The sequence below is a fragment of the Hyperolius riggenbachi genome, chromosome 12, assembly GCF_040937935.1.
Source record: "Hyperolius riggenbachi isolate aHypRig1 chromosome 12, aHypRig1.pri, whole genome shotgun sequence".
In the NCBI taxonomy this organism is placed as follows: Eukaryota; Metazoa; Chordata; class Amphibia; order Anura; family Hyperoliidae; genus Hyperolius; species Hyperolius riggenbachi.
The window spans coordinates 192,976,482-192,998,340 of NC_090657.1; the positions used below are offsets into that span (position 1 = coordinate 192,976,482).

The 21,859-nt window shown below is 44.7% G+C and overlaps 1 protein-coding gene across 6 annotated transcripts in view; it reads left to right on the forward strand.

The window, feature by feature from the left end:
- RIPOR3 (RIPOR family member 3) overlaps positions 1-21,859 on the forward strand; it is a 562,255-nt gene that overhangs the window by 192,103 nt on the left and 348,293 nt on the right. For all 6 annotated transcript variants that reach the window (XM_068264141.1, XM_068264138.1, XM_068264143.1 and 3 more), the window contains one exon: positions 7,934-8,079. In XM_068264141.1, the coding sequence (XP_068120242.1) occupies positions 7,934-8,079 (146 nt within the window). The remainder of the gene's footprint in view (positions 1-7,933; positions 8,080-21,859) is intronic.

Sequence of the window (21,859 nt, forward strand, 5' to 3'; positions counted from 1 at the left end):
GAAATCCTACAGGGAAGGGGGGGGGAGCAGTGGGCAGAATGAAATAGTAATTGTACAACCTGATGAAACCATGAGAAAAATAGCCCACCATTATAGAAGATAAGAGCTAAGCCCCGAGTAGCCACCCATGCAAAACCACGACTATCCAACAGGAGTAGGGCAAGCAGCCACAGAGGAGAGGGTAAAAGAAACTCATCCCCTCAAGCCAGTATTCTCTTATTATCTTTGCTCTCTTTAAAATCTACCCAGACCGCCCAGGTAATGACAGACTTAGCCTCAGGTTTGCCTTAGGGCTCAAAAGTATTTGCAAATTTCACCTCTTGTCATGTCAGCAGAAATTGACACCCATAATCCCTCACTCTGTTACAGTAAGTGGAATATGCATATCGGTCCTTAAAAAGGTGTGAGACCTATAGAAGCTGCCATGATTATTTCCTTTGAAACAATACCAGTGACCTGGTGTCCCGCTGATCTTTCCGGTCAGTGGGGTCTAAATCACACACCTAAAATAGGCATGCAGCTAATCCAGTAAAAGTCAAGACAGATCTGCATGCTTGTTCAGGGTCTACAGCTTTAAAGTATTAGAGGCAGAAGATCAGCAAGACAGCCAGGCAATGTGCATTATTTAAAAGGAAATAAACATGTCTGCCTCCTTATCCCTCTCACCTCGGGTTCCCTTTAAAGGGATACTGTAGGGGGTCGGGGGAAAATGAGTTGAACTTACCCGGGGCTTCTAATGGTCCCCCGCAGACATCCTGTGCCCGCGCAGCCACTCACCGATGCTCCGGCCCCGCCTCCGGTTCACTTCTGGAATCTCTGACTTTAAAGTCAGAAAACCACTGCGCCTGCGTTGCCGTGTCTTCGATCCCGCTGATGTCATCAAGAGCGCACAGCGCAGGCCCAGTATGGTCTGTGTCTGCGCAGTACACTCCTGGTAACATCAGCGGGAGCGAGGACACGGCAACGCAGGCGCAGTGGTTTTCTGACTTTAAAGTCAGAAATTCCAGAAGTGAACCGGAGGCGGGGCCGGAGCATTGGGGAGTGGCTACGCCAACACAGGATGTCTGCGGGGGACCATTAGAAGCCCCGGGTAAATTCAGCTCATTTTCCCCCAACCTCCCTACAGTATCCCTTTAATGCACTGGTTTACATTACACTCATTGTCCATGAATTTTAAATGCCCAGATCATCCAATCTGCAGACAGCTGTTTAAAAGAGCGTGAAACAGCTGTTAGCAAGTTGAATTATATGGCTCTGTAACATTAATAAGCTGCAAGTGTGCTATAAACCAGCACATGCTCACTTGGCTTTCAAGGTTATAAAGGAGTGATGAGAGGCCTCTTTTCCACGGACTGTTGATAGGCAGTGAAATGCCTCTCAAACTCTCACAACTGCTCGCTGCTGCCTGGTAACTGCTCACTTCTGCCTGGTAACTACTCGCTGCTGCCTGGTAACTGCTCACTGCTGCCTGGTAACTGCTTGCTGAGCACACCGTTCAACTGCTTGTGGAAAAGAGGCCTTAAAGAAAACCTGAACTGAAAATTAAAAGTCAAAATAAACATGCACAGGTCATACTTACCTCCCGTGTAGTCTACTCCTCACTCTCTTTCTCCTCTACTGCGTCTTGTTTGTCCACTGTGATCAAGGGAATTCTCCGTCCTCCATTTTGAAAATGGTTAGTACCCCATAACAGCTTCCTGGGCAGCACACTGTTAAACTGTAACATCGCCCACTTTAGTCATAGGTAAACATGGACATTACCTGGCACATCAGTTGTCCTCTCAGCTATAACTGACAGCAACTGATATATTTTAGTTCTGACAGAATGTTGTCAGAACTGGAAGGGATCATTGTCAGAAGAAAATGGTAATTCCTGAGAGGGACTGATGGCAAGGTAACTATGTAATGTTCATTTTAAGTTACCTCATGTGTTTATTTTAAATAATTTTACTCAGTACAGGTTCCCTTTAAAGGGAAGCTTAACTGTGGGAGGAAAAAAATGTACTTACCTGGGGGCTTTCCCAAGCCTCCTGCAGCCGTCCTGTGCCCGCACCGGTCCTTCGGTGCCCTCCGGTCTCCCTCTGCGGCTAAGTTTCGTTTTCGGCCGACTGCCAGTCGTCCTCGGGCAAAGCGTCCTCTTTTTCCGCTTCCCCCGTCATAAAGAGCCGTAAAGCCACAGGACCGTGACGGGGGCGTGTGCGGCTGGACAGTAAGCCCCAGACCGGAGGACTTTCTGGGGCGAATTGTGGATAATCCAGGGGGAGGATGGCGAGTGAGTAATCAGCCAGGAGGGGACTGGAGGAAGCCCCAGGTATGTATAATTTTTTTCTCTCCCCCCATCTTAGGTTTTCTTTAAGTTGGCCAGTAAATGATGAAGTAGGTAAATTGGGTGTATTTTGCGGCCCAGAAATAGGGTGCTGCCATAGACGCTTATGTTAATTTATACCATTACCTGCTATTTGTATGGGTGGAGGAGTACAACTACTTTGTAACCGAACTCTAGTTAGTGGCGGGAGCAGCAGTGATTGGCTATATAGTATCTGTACTCTGTTGCCAAACTCCGCTTAGTGGTGGTAGCTGGCGCTATGGCCAGGAGACAGGATATCGGCAGAGTTATGAGGGAAGGTTAGTGCTAGGCGTGGGGGTGGAGGTGGGTTAGAAAGGTGAGGGGTAATGTTAGAGTTAAGTTAGGGTAATTGATAGTAGAATATTAGTAACATTACCAATGTTCTACTAATGGTAACAAGAGATAGTAGAATATTGGTAAAGTTACCAATATTTTGCTATCAGGTAGTATTCCTTCCATGTAGAATGAGAGCTTACCTATCCAATCTGTTCATAATATTCAAAGTCTGTTGGCCTTCATGCTACATGGAGGTGGTAAAATTGACCAGTTTAAAATTGGATGTGTGTACGCACCCTAATTGTTGGAGGGTCTCTCAATTCTATGTCCACTACGATTTTCATAGTGTAATTTAAATATATAGGGCCATTGTGCAAGAATACCAGTATGTGCTTGGATGTGGGAGGAGCCAGGAGTGCCCAGAGGAAACCCACAGAGACAACCAAGATGTCAGCTTGGAACCGTAGTACAGCAAGGAGAAAGAGCTAGATATTATGCTGCCCATGTTAATAGATTAACCTTTTTGATGGTCTGCCAAGTAATGTCCATTCCAACCCCTTTTATAGAGTGACATAATGTTAAAAAAATAAAGTAATAGCAGGCGTAACTTAATTTGGGGCAACGCATATTGCATTGCTTTTTAATAGATGTTTTTTTTTTTGGTCTCTAAGCCCTTTATACCTTCTGGATCACGATGTGCTGCCTGGGTTTTCCTTAGTACTGGTCCAAGCCCTATCCCATAGAGCCATAGCATTCCATATCATGCAGTGATGAGGACCAACAAGTCCGGAACAGGCTGAGCTACAGACTCGCCATACACCAGCGGTTCTGGATGTAAGCCTGGTTTTCGGGGGCATAAAGAGATGATTTGCATATTCGGGAGTGGTGCATCATGGGAAATAACAATTGCTCACTTACAGCTGAATTATCGCAAAAACCTTCTGTTTTATGAAAGCAAAATTACATTTAGCATTGCTTTTTAATAGAGGACTATTTGGTCTTTTTAATCCCTTTATACCTTCCAAGTGATTATGGTTCACCAGGAGCTGTCTGGGTATCCCTTATTTTGAGTAAGTTTTTGCTTGCTGGGGGCTGACAGGTATTTTATTGATAAGATGAAAAAACATCTCCTATGATGATAAATGTATTAAAGTCAGTGCCAGCAGCTCACTTCCTGTATGTAGGGGGCAGAGTTTGAGCTGTCACATGGCCAATCAATGTCCCATGTATTTTTTCACAATGAAGTCTGAAGGGTCTTTTACACTTGCAGGTAATTCCTGTGTTGCGTTAACCTATATGCCGCAAGGGGCCTAAAAATGCAATGAAAGTCTGTGGAGGCTTTCACACTTATTGCGGTCCGTTGTGGTGCACCAGAATTATCCAATACGAAGCTAGTACACCAGCCCATTACCGCAAGCAGTAGCTTAATGCACGGTGCTTTTTATATGCCATACGGTTAGCATATTTGCTTTTGTGCATAAGTATTATTCATTTAGAAATTATACGTTCCTAAAGTACACTTATTTTACTCTGAGTGCTGACTTTGCATTTTATTTATAACTGCTTTATTCATCCTCTAACTTCATCAGATAGCATTTATGCTTGTCTGACTTTGTTCAGGGGACCCAGCAGTGTGAGAGAAGGCTTTGTTTACATTTCTCACTTGATACAATTCAACACAAGATAACATTATCTAAAGTTCGGAAGCGGCCAGCTCTGCTAAAAGGGAAGCTTCTAAAGCCTGTGTTAACCCTTTGAATGCAGTTCTAGTAAAAAAAATGCTGCTTGTATATAATATGCTGTAAATAATCTATTAGAGCAATGTAGAAATGCTGTGTTTCATTCCGCTTTAAGTGCAGCAACAAACTGCAGGTTACACATGGAGTGAGATGGGGGGCTGAGGGAACGATGTTAACATTTTTATCCAGGGAGGAGGTATAACTGAGCACATTCACATGTCGTCTTAAAGCAAACAATAAAAAGGCCATACATTCCCTTTAAACGGCTGCTACCAGTATACTCGAGCAAGCTAAATACTAGCAGCATAGCAGTTCATTTCCCTTGCTTCCAGATGTAGAGAAACATATGGAGCTCTTGAAGGGGTCTTGTTATGGGATCCGGCTGGCTTCCAAGGCACCCCTCAGTGTTAAAGGTCTGTGGGGTAAAAAGGTATGCATACCTTGCATTAAATCTCTGTTTGTGGGGCATAGACAGCTCAGTGTTGTGCATAGCAGCTCGCTGAGGGTAAATATCAGCATGTATAAATCTGTGCAAAAAAAGCCTGACACACTAACATTCCTGGAATATAGCAGAGCTTTTATAGAGGATGCTCCACAAAAATAGATCACAATCTGAGCAAATTATCCTGAACAAGCAGAATTGAGGACCATTGTGTCATCATATTGACATGTTCAGCCATAATGGCAATCTCTCAGTATTCTGCATGTCTCTGTGTCACTACTGACTATCAGGCCTGGGAACTACAACACTTTAGAATTGCTGGTGATTTCAAAAGTGCTAGACCAGGGGTCCCCAATCTTTTTCGGTCAAGGACCGGGTCAAAATACTTCAGACTGCTGGGGGGCCGAAGTTTACATAAAATGATGTAAAAAAACATCATTGAACCTAGGTATCGCAGACAGCGCCTACTAACAAGTGCAGCCTCATGTCTCAGCATGTTCAAATAGTATGCCCCCCCCCCCCCCCCTTCCCAGCTCAGCAAGTGTAGTTATTATGCCACCAACACAGAAAGTGCAGATATTGTGACCCTAACATAGTAATATGTGAGTTATAATGTCACCCCCCTCCCACAAAACAACCCCGTCTCCAGTAATTGCATGAACTGCAAACTATCAGCCCCTACACATGGGCACACACATTCATTCGGTTCACAATGAAGTTTTTGTGTGCCAGATAGTGAAGCATACCTAGGATTGGAAGCCAGCGAAAAAAAAACTGCTTTCTGTCTTCCATGAGGATGGGTGGTGCCATCTCTGCTATTCTATATGCAGGCCACCAATATGTAAAGGATACCCGAAGTGACATGATGAGATAGACATGTGTATGTACAGTGCCTAGCACACAAATAACTATACGGTGTTCCTTTTTTTCTTTCTCTGTCTGAAAGAGTTTAATATCAGGTATGTAAGTGGCTGACTCAGTCCTGACAGGAAGTGACTACAGTGTGACCCTCACTGATAAGAAATTCCAACTATAAAACACTTTCCTAGCAGGAAATGGCTTCTGAGAGCAAGAAAGAGATAAAAAGGGGAATTTCTTATCAGTGAGGGTCACTCTGTAGTCACTTCCTGTCTGAGTCAGGACTGAGTCAGCCACTTACATACCTGATATTTAACTCTTTCAGGCAGAGAAAGAAAAAAAGGAACACAGCATAGTTAATTGTGTGCTAGGCACTGTACATACACATGTCTATCTCATCATGTCACATGTCACTTTGGGTATCCTTTAAAGATGCAGCGGGGCACATCTATATGTAATACCTTTTGTGTGTGAAGGGCTGGTAAAAAAAGCCTCAGGGGGCCACATTTGTCCCACGGGCCTTAGTTTGAGGACCACTGCACTAGACTGTTAGTCAATACAGGTGGTCCCACTGCCATGATTGCCATCTCCTTAAATCGCAATCACAGGTCTTTCAGCATTTTTGCGATTTTTCCGGAGCAATTCATAACCGGCAATTAATGCCAAGGAGTCTTGCCCACGGTCTCCTCACTGAATAGGTGCAGGCTTACTGAATATGAATAGCTGAGAACCCTGGTCTCCTGTGTCAGAGGCAGAGCCCTTAACCATTATTTTCTGCACAGTAAAGGGGGCAGTTGTAAGCAGGACTAATGTAGCCCATATCTGATGTTCAACACGGACATGGTACTGCCCATAATATTGTGATGTCTGAAGGATTTTTTCATTATAGGCAAGGCCAGATTTATACTTTTTGTCACCCCTAGGCCAAGTATGTTGGGGCTACCCTTTCATGGGCAGCTGTGCCCCTCTCATTCCACTTGTACCCCCCTCTGCCGTGTACTATCCTTTCTTTCATGTATAGCTCACTTAGGCATCAGCTTTCCTTTTTCATGTGTTACTCCCCATTTGCAGCCTTCTCTTTCATATGTAATATTGCCTATTTCACATCTAGGTGCCCCCTTGGGCTGCAGCCGCCCCAAGGCCAGGGCCTTTTCTGCCTTTCCAGAAATCCTGCCCTGATTATAGGTATTAATAAAGTACTTTGGATTTTACTTGAAAGTCTAACTAATCCCAGAACTTCCTCTCCGCTCTAAAATATTAGCCACTGCATGATAACCTGCTACCCATTGCATCTCACTACAACACACAGGTGTGAACAGGAAATCCCTCTCCCCGTGTTTACCTCAGAGATGGCGACAAATAATGTCACCAATCTCGGTGGGCTATAGAGCGGCGGTGTGGGGACACAGAGGCATGTTATGAGGCAGAGAACATGCCTCTGTGTCCCATCTGGCCTCACACCTGCCCACCTCGGTTTCCCTTTAAGTTTCCTGCATCGCCCAACCACTTACATCACTTCAGAAACTACTAAAGTCTGACAGTAATGCGCTGTTGACTTTGTTTACATCGGCTTTGTGGCCAATCGGGCACTTCTGGTGCAACACAATGCAGTGCAGTAAGTGTTCTATGCGTTACCCAGCAGTAAAACAGATTCACATGTATGTTTAAAAGGGGCCTTATGGACAAAACTATTTCTTCATTACAGTTTATGGAAAACCTTAAAAAATCCTGAAGTTTACAATTTAGTTTCATTTTGCAGGGAGCACTAAAAGGGGGCCATGCTGTTGTTTTTAATGGGGAGAGAGCCAGTGTGGTGCTCCCACAGTTCATTCACAGCTGACAAGAACTAATCATTCACTAATTATGTATCTTGTATTTTGGTGTACACCATTGTCTGCATTATTATGTACCCCATGTTTGTTTCTTACTTTGTACAGCGCCACGGAATATGTTGGCGCTTTATAAATCAATAATAATAATAATACACTTTGATCTGGCTAAAATAGCACTGGAACACAGAACAGTGGATTTCCTCAGCAACTATGTGTGCACTAAAGACTTTTCATTGTGTGCTGTGCTAGAGTTCAGTTCCACTTAAAGTGAAGAATTGTATAACAAATATTTTTTTTCATTAAGATTCCCCTGTTCTGAACTTGTAAGGAACATATTTATTGCTTTCCTTCATGCTTATCTCGACTCTCTTCAGTCTGTCTTGACACAAAAAGAAAGCCTTGCAGGCAAACCTTGCAATAAGATGTCACCTTTTTGCAGGTGGTGGAGCTTCGTGGATTGACCACCATCTTGGTGGGTGTGGTGACATGTGACAGCGCGGATTTCTTCACCACTCGGCCCAGAATCATCATCGTAGACATCACAGAACTGGGAACCATCAAACTGCAGCTTGAGGTCATCTGGAAGTAAGTGTCTAGAGAAGCAGAACTTAATTTGTTAAATAACTCTACATTCCAATTTGCAGCTAGCTGTGATTTTCTAAATCTTCCAGGATGTAGGAATGTTCTTCCTTATTAGCATGGCAGCAGCACAGTAGTACATGGAGTGCTCACAAATCACCATCCCTCTGCTAGTGTGTAGGCTTGATCGCTCCCAGACAACCCCGCTTATAATATACACGTATTTTCTTACATCTAAAGGAATGCCCAGTTGCCTTGAATTTTTGCACTCATTGGACTAATCAAGTATTTGTAGAAGATAAGGTGACCCATTAACAGTACAGTTTTTATTAACGATTCTTTTTTTCAATCAATTTAGTAAATTGGAAATAATCCATTGGAAATTATTGTATTTATCCAACAATGGTACAATTTCATGGTTTTGTTTTCCACCTGGGGGGGTTGAGAAATGGTTTATTTACAACTGACTATATGATCAATTTCATATCTATCGTGAGTAATTGCTCGAGAAGATTCTTATTACTAAAATAAAGAATTGTTTCTAAAAATTGTACTGTTAATGGGCACCTTTTAGTTTGGCCACTAACTTTACAGTCTTGATTATACAATCTTACGACGGAAGCCTGGTACACACTTTCAGTTATGATTGGCCAATTCCTCATCACTTTTACCACCTCCACCTAGTATGAAGATTCACCTACACGATCTGTTCATAGTATTTAATATCTGTTGACCCTCATACTACAAAATTGGTAAAATTGGTCAGTGCCTGGTACCCACATCCAACTCTGATTGGCAAGTGGTAACAAGTAAAGGACAACCGTACTTAAAGTGACCCCGATATGACTATCCCCCAATAAAATATACATACCTGGGACCCAGAAAGTCCTCCGGTCCCGGGCCAACTGCACATGCACAGCCCAGCCGCAAGCATGCTCTCGCTCCGTTCACGTCACCTGTAGTGTTCTGCTCCTGCGCAGTACTACTGAGCAGGAGCAGAACGCTTGCGGTGGCGGAAGGGAGACAAGGGAGCGCGCCTGGCTGGACTGCGCATGCACCGACACGCGTCAGTTGAACCTTGTGATTTTACTACATTTGCCATGTGGAATTCCTGAATAAAGAATACCAGCAATTTTCTACCACTGCTTGGCTTGCGGATCCTTTTGTACATATCCTTGGATTTTACCAGTACCGGAGGAACGGAGAGGGAGATGTCATGGGAGCGATCAGGCCGGAGGGGGCTGGAGGACGCCTCAGGTATGTATAATTTATTGGGGGATCACCGTCTTTAGTACACTTTAAGCAGTATAAATTGGTGATGATCTTCCCATTAAAGAGAATCTGTAAAGGGAAAAAAGAGCCCCTGGGGGAAGCCTCTAGATCCTAAAGCGGTTTCCCCTGTCCTGCTCACACATCCGGATCCAACGCTGGCTCCACCAGAAACAGTGGCAAATATATTTACAATTGCTGCTGCGTCCATGCATATTAGCGGATCACTGCGCGGGCTCCGGCAGGAATAACTGAGCTCGATCGGGATCGCTCTACACATACGGCTCGCACCTACGCAGTAGAGCGGACCTGATTGGGCTCGGCTATTTCCACCCGAGCGGAGAGCCAATACTGCGCATGTGTGCACGCCAACAAGCGGCTGACTAGGAGATCCTCAGCGGGATTCCACCACTGGATCCCCTCTACTGAGGAGGAAGGGGGAAGACTCTAGGATCTAGAGGCTTCCCCCTCCCAAGGTAAGTACCCCCCAGAGGGTTATTTTGTTTGTTACAGATTTCTTTCAAGTACAAAAGTACACAATCCAGTGGCCCTTTTCAGAGCTCTCCTTTAAAAATGTGAGACAGTGGTCAGGACATAAGTGCAAGCTGCTGTGGATCACAAACGCTCGTGAATGAATCGGTGTTCTATGTTCAGCACTGTGTAGTATCTATACACCTATGCAAATGAGAGAATAAATCTTATTTGACCCCATGGTGGTTACTTCCACATTGATTTATCCTTCGGCTCCGCATACTTCCGCCTGCCAATTTTGTAGTCCTATTAGATTAGACATAGTCACGTCTGTCTTGCTTCCCCCAAATCGTCCTAAGACCATTAATGGGTTTAATAATCCACAGATGTCCGTCAGTGCCACTTACCTGCCTTGCCTATAGGATCGCACTGTCATGTGTGCTTGAGAGGTCACAGGCTTGTGTAGTCTCTGAGTGCAGCTGTCAGTGTGCATTAAACAGGTCTGGGATGAGTAATTAGAGAGGGCTTCAGCCAGTATCTGCTGGCCTATAAATAAGCCATGGAATAGGTAATCTAGATACAATAAAACACATGGAGTCAGGATTCCAGATGTGCAGGAATTATGGCTGATAACCGCTGCCAAAGCAAAGACACACAGGATGAGGCTTATTGCTGCTGCACAAGCCCCCTCTCATCAGTATCACTGCAGCCACGGACCTTACAACTGCTGCTACATCTCTGAGAGTCAGCAGATTAAACCCTATTACCTTGTGGAAAAATAAACAGCTCCACTTGCATTGCTATTAGGTTATTATTACAGATTTGTATTCAGTTTCCGACTACTTAAATAGCTGGAAAGTTTTCTATACAAATCTATGGGCTCTTCTTCTTACAAACCATTTCCATCCCAAACCTTTTGTTTTCTTTTGGATAAAGAGGGGAAAGGTCCTGTCAGGCTGTTATCCTTACTTAGTATTAGGTTACTGTTTAAACACAATCTTAGATCAAAAGGATCTAATAACTTGGTCGCTCCCAGAGACCACCTTTTGGAGACAGAACCTTCTGTCATGCTGCCCCTACACTTTGGAACTCCCTGCCACACCCAATCAGGACATCTCCATCCCTGGAATCATTTAAGTACAAAATGAAAAGCCACCTGTTTAGTCTGGCATTTATGAACACCTGACCATATTCTCAGTAACACAGTCCAGCCTGCAACCCTGTATTGATCTGAGACATATCTATGCACTTCGAGTCTTATGGGAGAAAAGTGCTTTACAAATATTATTGTATTGCATTGTACTGTGCACAATGTATAGTACCGTAATAAGGCTACACAGTCTTTTGTTAGTAATTGTAGTAAGTAGTTTGGTATAGTTGAATTTATTGGTTGGTGGATGCTATTGCCTGGTACTCTAGTATTTTGGGGTTGTGACTCTGCTTTTGTCGTTTTCTGATACCTAACCCAGACCTCTCCCTTTAAAGTGCTGCCTAAATTTAAGCTGCCCTGCATACCATTAATGTCTTCCAAATGTTTTACCCTAACATCTACCTCTCTTATCCACACTCATGGCTGGAGGGTAGATGTTTAGGTGCTAGGATCTGGTGGGGAGGTGTTTAGACACTAGGGTTTGAAGGAGGAGGTGTTTAGGCTCAAGGGTCTGGAGGAGAAGGTGTTTAGGCTCAAGGGTCTGGAGGAGAAGGTGTTTAGGCACAAGGGTCTGGAGGAGGAGGTATTTAGTCACAAGGGTTTAGAGGAGGAGGCATTTAGGCATAAGTGTCTGGAGGGGGAGTTGTTAAAGCACTTGGGGCTGGAGAAGGAGATGTTCAGGCACTACGGACTGGACGGTATGTGTTTAGGTACTAGGGGCTGGAGGAGGAGAGGTTTAGGCACTAAGGGCTGGATGAGGATGTGTTTAGGGTCTGGAAGAGGAGCGCCAACATATTAGGCAGCGCTGAACATTAATTTAGGTTACAGACAATATTTAGGGGTGACACACAGCAATATGACAATACAGGAATACAAGAAAACCAGATCACACAGCACAGTATGAGTACAAGGTAATGCTTAGTCAGTCACTGGATGGAGCATGGAGATAAGGCAAGTTAGGTTCACTCAGATGCATAGCATGGGTTCACAGTAATGGAGGTGCATGATCAGGTAGGACACAAAAGGAGGAGGACCCTGCCCAAAGGCTTACAATCTAGAGGGAGAGGTAAGGACACGAACGGGAGGGGACCAGAGTTCAGCTGTGGGTTTAGAGCACTTGTGAGGGGTAGTAGGCCAGAGTGAAAAGGTGAGTTTTGAGGGCTTTCTTGAAGATGTTGAAGGAGGGGGCTGCCCTAATGGGTGGAGGTAGGGAGTTCCATAGTGTTGGAGCAGCTCTTGAGAAGTCCTGGAGGCGTGCATGGGACTGGGTGATGCGGGGGGGGGGGGGGGCGGTTAAAGTGAACCTCCAGACTAAAAATCGACTCAGCAGCACTGAAAAGGCTTCAGTTTTACAGCATCAGAACTTTGTTTCTCTTATAAAAGACTCATTTTTAGCTGCACAGAAGAAAACTGCCCGGGCATTTTTCCCATGATGCTGTGCAAAGCATGATGGATTTCTGATGTTGTTGCTCTCGTTCTGCTGTTTTGGTGCACATTTTTTTCTCTTACATTTTGAATTTGACATTTGAAGCCTAGTGTGTGCAGCTGGGAGGGGTGATCAGGACACAGGACAGTTGGAACTGTGTCTCATGCTCTCTGTCACCTCCTTTCAACCAAAAAGATGGCAGCCCCCATGAATCACAAACATTTGCCTGTTCTTTTAAAACAGGGTGAGTAAGAGATTATATTACCTATCTATTCTAATTAACATAACTAATGTAACTTAATGACAGTATGTTTGTTTAGGCTGAAGTTCCCCTTTAAGGTCTGGAGTAAGGTCTAGGCATAAGGTCAGGAGTAGGGGGTGTTTAAGTTCTTGGGGCTGGAGGAGGAGATGTTCAGACACAACGGACTGGACGGTATATATTTAGGTACCTGGGGCTGGAGGGTATAAGTTTAAGTACCAGTCTGGAGGGTAGATGTTTAGGCCCTAGGATCTAGAGGAGGAGGTGTTTAGGCATGAGGGTCTAGAGGAGGAGGTGTTTAGGCATGAGGGTCTAGAGGAGGGGGCGTAGGTACTGGAGGAGGAGGTGTTTAGGCATGAGGAGGTGGAGGTGTTTAGGCATGAGGATCTGGAGGAGGAGGTGTTTTTAGGCTTGAGGATCTGGAGGAGGAGGAGGTGTTTAGGCATGAGGATCTGGAGGAGGTGGAGGTGTTTAGGCACGAGGATCTGGAGGAGGAGCTGTTTTTAGGCTTGAGGATCTGGAGGAGGAGGAGGTGTTTAGGCATGAGGATCTAGAGAAGGAGGAGTTTAGACACTAGGGACGAGAGAGTAGATGTTTAGGAACTAGGGGCTTGAGGGATGACATTTTTAGGCATTCACTAGAGGAAAGGGGTTAAACCTAGAGGCTATAGGGAATGCTCAGGATAGAAAAGCATATGGAAAGCATAAGCAGGGGTTGGTGGCTATAAACATGCCAGTGAACAGATCGGAAATGAGGGTATGTTGTTAGAAACTGTAGAACTACAATTATGAACACATTTTTCGCCCTCCTGGCACTAATATGAGCCGCAGTGGTAAATGAATCAGAGTTTGCAGTAACAACTGCAAATATTTTGGCAATATTATATTATATTTAAATTGCCTCCTTGGCTAGAGTTCTACTTTAAACTCGCCACAGATGTCTGAACCCAAAGAGAAATATTTGACCCATTGAAAAAACAATATAGAGGTTGTGTCTGTCCACCACCTTGTGTGATTGGAGAATAATTGACAGCCTGTCGTCATTGTCATTAGTCATTAGCACTGGCATCTGCAGATTGCGTTACTGCTCAACACCAATATCGTTTCCCAGCATTGATATTGTTGGACATTTGGTAAAGTTTGTTCCCAGCACTGATTGTATAAAAAGTTCCTCCAGCTCTCGGCAGGATGACCCTGTCTGTGGGCCCTTCCTGTGGAGCGCGCATGGGATGTGTCAATAAATTATACATTGAGTGGGTTTGACATCTTTTCCAACACAAACAGTGTGAGAACCTCCCTGGGCTGGAGAAATAACATTTGCAGCTTCGACACGCTGCCTTCAGCTCTGCCGGGTAACGGGAAGTGTCAGTGCCGGGCAAAAGCCTTATAAAATACGAAAGGCCAGGAAGTATTATGTGCAAAAAGGACACTGATGGGAAACTTGGAGAAAGATGGACCCAGAGAATCTAAGGACTGAAAAGATACAAAAGAGAAATATACAGGAGCCAATACTGGTACAGGGGATGAGAGGTGCCCAATGTTTGGAGATCATTAAAATCAATAATAAAAGAAATGAGGTAAGGTTTGCTTACCCACACATGGAGGTTTAGGCCTATATAAGCAGGAAAAGTTTATTGCACAAAAAGACAACGCGTTTCATGGGCTACAATCCCACTTCCTCAGGTCTGGTAGCGGTAGTAACTAAGCTCTGAGCGCCTCTATATTATAGGAGGCAGTAGTTCAATATGTCACAGTATTGAAAGATGATTGGAGAGAATTACTCACACTTTTCTGGTTGCAAGCGATGTTCAACCACCAATAAGGCTTACCATGTAATTTCCGCCACCGCTCATGTCTCTTTTGCATAGATAACAATTCCTTTTTTTTAACTCTTCCTGTACTGGAAAACAATATGAGACTCTTTTCTTGGCTACTAGTGATCTATTTCCTATCTGTACTGCACATACAATTCATTAACTCATAAGTTTATTTTCACTTCAGATTTACTTTAAATTAGATTAAGAAGAGATAAATCATGAGTTAAGTTATTTAAGGAGAGGTTAATTGTGAGTTAAGGTGGCCATACATCTGGCGACTTGGCGTCCGATCAACCATCCGATTTGATTATTGTAATCCGAATTGGATGAAAATCGGTGCCACCAAGTGCATGTCCGATCGATGAGGCAACCAATTTCGGGCCAAAATTGGACGCAGTAATCGGTCGGACATGCTACAAGATGTTAGGCTGACTTGCTCAATCGGGTGCGCAGCGGTAATGGCGAGTGATATCGGGACGAGCGACAAAACCTCCAGCGCTGTGTGTATGTAACGTGTATGTGCTGTAATGTGCATCTATACATTACCTGTCCATTGTCACAATGTCTGTCCGTCTTCCGCCTCCTATATCTCCGTCTTCTGCATCCTATAAGCCGCATACACACTGCCAGCGCGTGACGTCACACTCGCTCCATGCCAGCAGGGTGCATGCGGCTAATAAGAGGGGGAAGATGGCCAGACATCGTGACACAGGACAGGTAATGTATAGGTACACATTACAGCACATATACATTACATACATACACACAGCGGCAAGGCGGTGGGCTCAGCCAATACCCGAGAAATGTCATGCTGAAATTGATCAGGAATTGACCTACGGTGTATGGGCAGCTGACAGATCTCTCTCTAATCAGATTCGATTAAGAGAGAGATTCATCTCTGGGTCGAATCTACTCATGCCTGATGTATGGCTACCTTTATTAAGTAAGGTAAGATAATTCAGAAGAAAAGCTTTGTGACTCAGCGCCCATGTCACAGACAGTGGTAGGGTCCTCCTCATTATGTCTCCTATCTGTTCATACACCTTCATTACCGAACACCCATCCATCATGGATCTAAGTGAACTCGACTTGCCTAATCTCCATGCTTCCTGTGACTGACTGAGCATTACCTGGTACTCATACTGTGCTGCATGATCTGGTCTTTCTTGTATTCCTGTATTGTCATATTGCTGTATGTCACCCCTTAATATTGTCTGTAACCTTAAAGTACCTCTGACCTGATTATAAATAGTGTTAAAATAGTTTTATTACTGCTGCTGTGACAAAGTCACAGCACCATAATCCCCCCACCAACGCCCCCTGTGGCCCTATTTGGCAACGATTATGACTGCAGAGGAAGTGACCGTTCTTCTTTCCCGCTGTGCGTCCATAACTCTGCCCCTCCACCTGCCGCTTTAGTTCCGTATATGTTTAATTACACACAGCGCGCAGGGGAGCTGCGCGCTGTGTGCACTAGGGATAATTGAGGTCGGATATGTTTCCGATCTCAATTATCACAATCCCGCACACAGCGCAGCTCCCCTGCGCGCTGTGTGTAATGGAGCCTAAACGGAAGTAAACCGGGCGGTGGAGGGGGCGGAGTTATAGACGCACAGCGGGAAGGAAGAACTGTCACTTCCTCCCCGCTCATAATCGATGTTCTGCCTCAGTCGATTACTTTGACTGGGCAGAATGGGGTCCGCAGGGGGTACTGGAGGGGGGAGGATGGTGCTGTGAGTTAGTTTCAGCACCATCAGTATAATAGTGTTACAAGTGTAGGGGGGATTGGGGAACCGGGTCAGGGGTACTTTAACTAATGTCCAGCACTGTGTAATATGTTGGCTCTTTACAAATACAATAAATAAGTATCGATCGAGCAAGAAAATACAACTTTACAGCGCAACCAATATCAACTGGGTTGAAAAGATTTTCTCCCTGTTGCTTCTCTAAGAGTAATCTGGATATCATCATATCAGCTCCGCAGCATTCCGAGGTTTATTGTTTATTTGTGGTCTGTGTGTTCCAGGCAAGGTGTTAATTAAGTGCTCCAAAACCCTCATGTTTTGCATTTTGTGCACATTCTTTCTGAAATGTAATCAGTTTATATGTAGATGGAAGGCATACATAATGTTGTGTCTGAAATGACAATAATTTCATCCTCAGAGATTACTTTGTTTGCATTGTAGTAAACACAGTTCAGTGTGGTTGTTTATCTCTTCATGTTTGTCTGTTGAGACTAAGAGATCGGCGCCAGGCAAATACGAGCATCTGAAGAGGTGTGTGTGTGTGTGGGGGGGGACTGCAGGTGTGTATCGCTTTTCTAGGAACCTCAGTAACTGCATGGGGTGGCCATGTGTCAATATTATTAGTATTTGTTATTTACACAACACCAACGTCTTCCGTAGCACTGCTCATAGTACAAATCGTGGGCAGTATAGATGCATGAGAGAAGATCAAAACTCTGTACAAAAAGGACATTCAGCCAGGGCCGGCGCTACCATAGAGGCAAAGGGGGCAATTGCCCCAGGGCCCCAGAGCTTGTAGGGGCCCCCAGTGGCTACAAGAGGAAAACATTTTTTTTCAAAAAGACCTTATAGTTTTTGAGAAAATCGATTTTAAAGTTTCAAAGGAAAAAAAATACACATTTAAAAACCTGCCGAATTTAATGGTTAATAGCAAATCCACCTTAAATGCTAGAAAACCTAAATTTGCAGGATATGTTAAGGAGATCATTGGGAATAAGAGGAAAAAACAATTTTTCAAAAAGACCTTATAGTTTTTGAGAAAATCGATCTTAAAGTTTCGATGGAAAAAAGAATACTTTTAAATGCGGTAAATGTCACTTTTAGTAGCAAACCTAACGGTAGTGTAATTTTACATGCATCAAAAGAAAGAGCAATACATTTCCTGACGGGGTTTCCAGGGGCCCATACGCAGCCGCAGCACTTTGGCCAGGGATCGCTATACAGCCACAATATGGCTGCATGAAAATCCCTGGCATTTTTTCCTATTTTCCCAATATTTTTTTTTATGTTTAGAGTGTGGGAATTTTTTTTTTTTTTTTAAATGATGCGGGGTCCCCCCTCCTGAAACTTTTTAACCCCTTCTCCCCCATGCAGGCTGGGATAGCCAGAATGTGGAGCTCCGACCGATTGGGGCTTCACACCCTGACTACCAGCTGCAAAAAAGGTCCCATAATGCCGATTTTTGTTCCAGGGTATCTGTTAGGGGGCCCCCAGGTTTATTTTGCCCTGGGGTCCCATTGTTGCTTAAACCGGCCCTGCATTCAGCAATACAAATTCATACATGGTTGATGAGTGGTTTGAGACATCACCAATGCTGGTACATGCTCATTACAGCAGAATAAGAAACAATTGGAGGAGGTCCCTGCCCTGGTGAGCTTTCAATCGAGAGGGTAGTGAGGTGGAGACATTAGGGAAAGGAGACAGGGGCTATAGTGAATGAGGCAGTGAGCCTCCAATGCTACCTAGAGCAATTTTAGGCTTGTCTGAAGATGTGTACAATATGTTTTGACAATATGTTTGAAGGTTTCCAGGCTCAGAGCATGATGGACAGGCAGTGGGAAAGAATTCTAAAGGAGAGGTGATGCTCGTGAGAATTCCTGGATGCTGGAGTAAGATGAGGAGACCAGGATAGAGGACAAGAGGGTCTCCAGGGAGGAGTGAAGATTCCGCGTGGGATGGTGTCTTGGGATTAATGAGGAAATGTAAGGAGGTGACCGCTTATGTAGAGCTTTGTATGATAGTGTGAGGAGTTTAAACTGGATCCTTTGGGTACTTGGCAGCTAATGAAGAGATTGGAAAAGTGGGGCAGTATATCTTAGCAGCAGCTTGCCAGTACAGCTCTGAAGGAGGCTATCGTCTGCACCCCTTGTGGAGGAGGACTTCTGCCAAGACTTGGTCCCCAGTCCCAGTGGGACAAAGACTTTCTGCTGGCCACCTCGTATGGGACAGTTAGCCACAGATCCAGGTGAGAATATTCCTCTGCCGGCTGGCCATTTTTATTGGATGACAACCTGAGTGCGCTCTCCCCCACCCCTTGTTCTTTTTAGCCATTCCCCACGTCCCACTGTCTTCTGCAAATTACATCCCTCCAAGATTGGCACCCAAGCGAGCTGCACCATCTGAAGACAACTACACAGACTTGCACAATATTGTCAAGATCACTCCCTCTGTCCAGCACAGGGGTTTAGGCTCCTTTCCTCTAAATTGCTGAAACAGCAGTCCTAGGTGGCTAAAGGCATTGGTGAATCAGCAACTCAAGCAACGAGTTGCCCATCAAACAGGGGATACAGGTCAAGCTCCTAACTCTTACCTACAAAGCTCTACGTACAAAGCTCTCTCCAAAATGGTTTCTCCGTACATCTCTACACTCATTTCCAGATATCATCCTACACACAGCCTTGGCTCTGTCAGTGATTTCACACTCTCATCTACCTAAATCGCCTCCTCTTCCTCCCATATTCAGGATCTTCCACATGTCTTTCCCATCCTATGGAACTCCCTTGCACTGAATTTATGTGTAGGGACTGTACAGTTTCACATTTCGTGAAATCCTCAACAGTAGGCTAAAACAACTGCCATTGGATAAGTTCCTTGTTAAAGCCATACAAGCATGTTTCCAGAACTAATCATGCTTGCACACCAAGGTTCCACAGTTACTGACATAACAATAGCCCTCTGCAGGGGGACTAAGAGGCCCAGCAGTGGCAGATTTGTGTGTGTTGTCGCTCCCACCTCCCAAAGCAACAGCAGCTCCTCGCGTCCGCTCCCACCTTCCGAACTTTGCTTCCCCCATTGCACCTCTGAGATCGTGCAGAGCATCCACAGCAGAGCGTAATACTTTACCTCATCCCGGTGCAACAGGTCCTCTTCCCCACTCCATGTAGCCACCTTGTGCAGCCTATTAGCTTGCGACATCCTGACACATGACATGCAGTGGTGGGAGAGCCGCACGCTAATAGGCTGCATGGCACGGCTACACAGAGTAGTGAAGAGGACCTTAAAAGAAATGGGTATGCGCTTTTGGTTCGTGTTCTAACTGTTGCTGTGTAAAACAAGCACTCAAATTAGATTAAACTTAAAAAGGAACTTCAGCCTAAACAAACATACTGTCATTAAGTTACATTATTTTTGTTAATTAAAATAGATAGGTAATATAATCTTACCCACCCTGTTTTAAAAGAACAGGCAAAGGTTTGTGATTTCATAAGGGCAGCCATCTTTTTGGTTGAAAGAAGGTGACGGAGCATGAGATACAGTTCCAACTGTCCTGTGTCCTGATCACCCCTCCCAGTTGCTAGGCAATGCGAATAACAACATAGGGAATCCCATCATGCTTTGCACAGCATCAGGGGAAAAAAGCCCGGGCAGTTTTCTTTGATGGGGCGGAGCTTAGCTAAAAATGTAGCTAAAAATGAGACTTCTATAAGAAAAACAAAGGTCTGATGCAGTGAAACCGTTAAAGAAACACCAAGCCTTTTCAGTGCTACTGAGTAGATTTTTAGTCTGGAGGTTCACTTTAACTAGAATGCGCTCTCAGTCTCAAGGGAAAACAGAGGGGAGTATTGAATGTCAATACTCTCCTCTGTTTTCCCTTGAGACTGAGAGCACGTTCTAGTTAATTTCAATCCAGTGAAGAGGACCTGTCCCACTGGAATGAGGTAAAGTATTATGCTTCACTGTCACTGCTCTGCATGAATACGACAAATACACGACAAATAACATTTATATTGCGCTTTTCTCCTTGCGGACTCAAAGCGCCAGAGCAGCAGCCACTAGGGCGCGCTCTATTGGCAGTAGCAGTGTAAGGGAGACTTGCCAAAGGTCTCCTACTGAATTAGTGCTGGCTTACTGAACAGGCAGAGCCGAGATTCGAACCCTGGTCTCCTGTGTCAGAGGCAGAGCCCTTAACCATTACACCTTCAGCCAACTGCCGCACTTGTGGCAAAAGAAGAGTGTAGCCCCAATCAGCTGGAGGGTCTGTGAGCAGCAACCGGGGACCAGAGGACTGCGAGGAAAGCCTCACTAGGGTCCTTAGGTAAGTATCTGTTTTTTAAAAAAAATACATTTTGGCCTTGGGATCTCTTTAAGCTTGATACACACTTATGATGGCCAATGGCAGGAGAGGAAGCCAATGACGTCTAGAAATTTGCAGCGGAAAGGATCAGGAGCCATTGTTTCAGCTAAGGACAATGTAAAGTGTTTACATTACTTTGCTGTGTGTGTGGCCAGTTCAGCTGGAGCATCGCTAGGCCATCCAGCTCTGTATACCTCCGTTCTTGCCATCTGGTTTATCACATACTCATTTTCTATCCTCTGTCTGAGTAGATGGCTATAACAGAGGACTGTGTGTTCCATCAATAGATCTCCATGATCAATCGCTCGGCCTCCTCTGCTCCTGGCAAGGCCGGAGCTATCGCCTATGCGTCTTTTTCCATTACATATATGCATGCAGCACATTTATTTCCCCGTCGTCATGTCTTGCTCACAGCTGTGCTGGAAACCCGATGTCGAAAGAGTTTAGAAGAAGCGGCCAGAAAGCTCTGAGATGTCCCAGCACACGAACCTAGCAGATACTCGGTCGCTTTGACTTAACTCTGGAACACTTGTGGAACATTCCTCGCGTTCTTTGTCATCCCCCCCCCCCATTAGAGTGTCACATTCTATTTATATAAACATTTTGTTTGAGATTTAGTGCGCGATTCAGCTGTGACAACAAATGGCTTCAGAGGAACTGTGTGTTGGCTCCTGTCTTGGTCTGATTGTCCAGGTCGCAGCCTGCCAGTAATCTTTGGCGCAGGGGTTGTGTTTTGCAGCTTTGCCAGCCTGGTTTGCGGCGCAGTGGTTAGCATTGCTGGTTTATAGCCCTGGGATTGTTTGAAGGCTATCAGTATTTTGCCGTGTGGAATTTGTATCATGTGTTTTGGTGAATTTCCTTCCACGTCCCGAAAAACAAATTGGTGGAGTAATTGATTTATAAGGAAGCTACCCTGCTTGGAAGTTTGAATTTCCATGGAAGGTTCAGAGTTGGAGAAGAAGTCATAGATGTATACATGCATGTGGGCTGTATTGGTGAAAGGTACTGTAAAAATCGCTGCTGCCTACGCCAGCAGTATAAATGTGCAGTAATAATAATAATGGTGCTGGCATGTGACTGTTGCAGAGGTGCTGACTCATCATAGAGACCAGTGTGAATATTGTACGTACGTGAATTTCGGATGCCATGGAAAATCGGGCGCAGGAACAGTGCCGATAGTATAGTGTAAGTAAATTTACCAATGCTTTACTGTTTAAAGTTAGTAAAATATCGGTAATTGTAATCTATATTTTACTATAGCTAAACCTAACCCTACTCTCACACAGAACCCTCCAC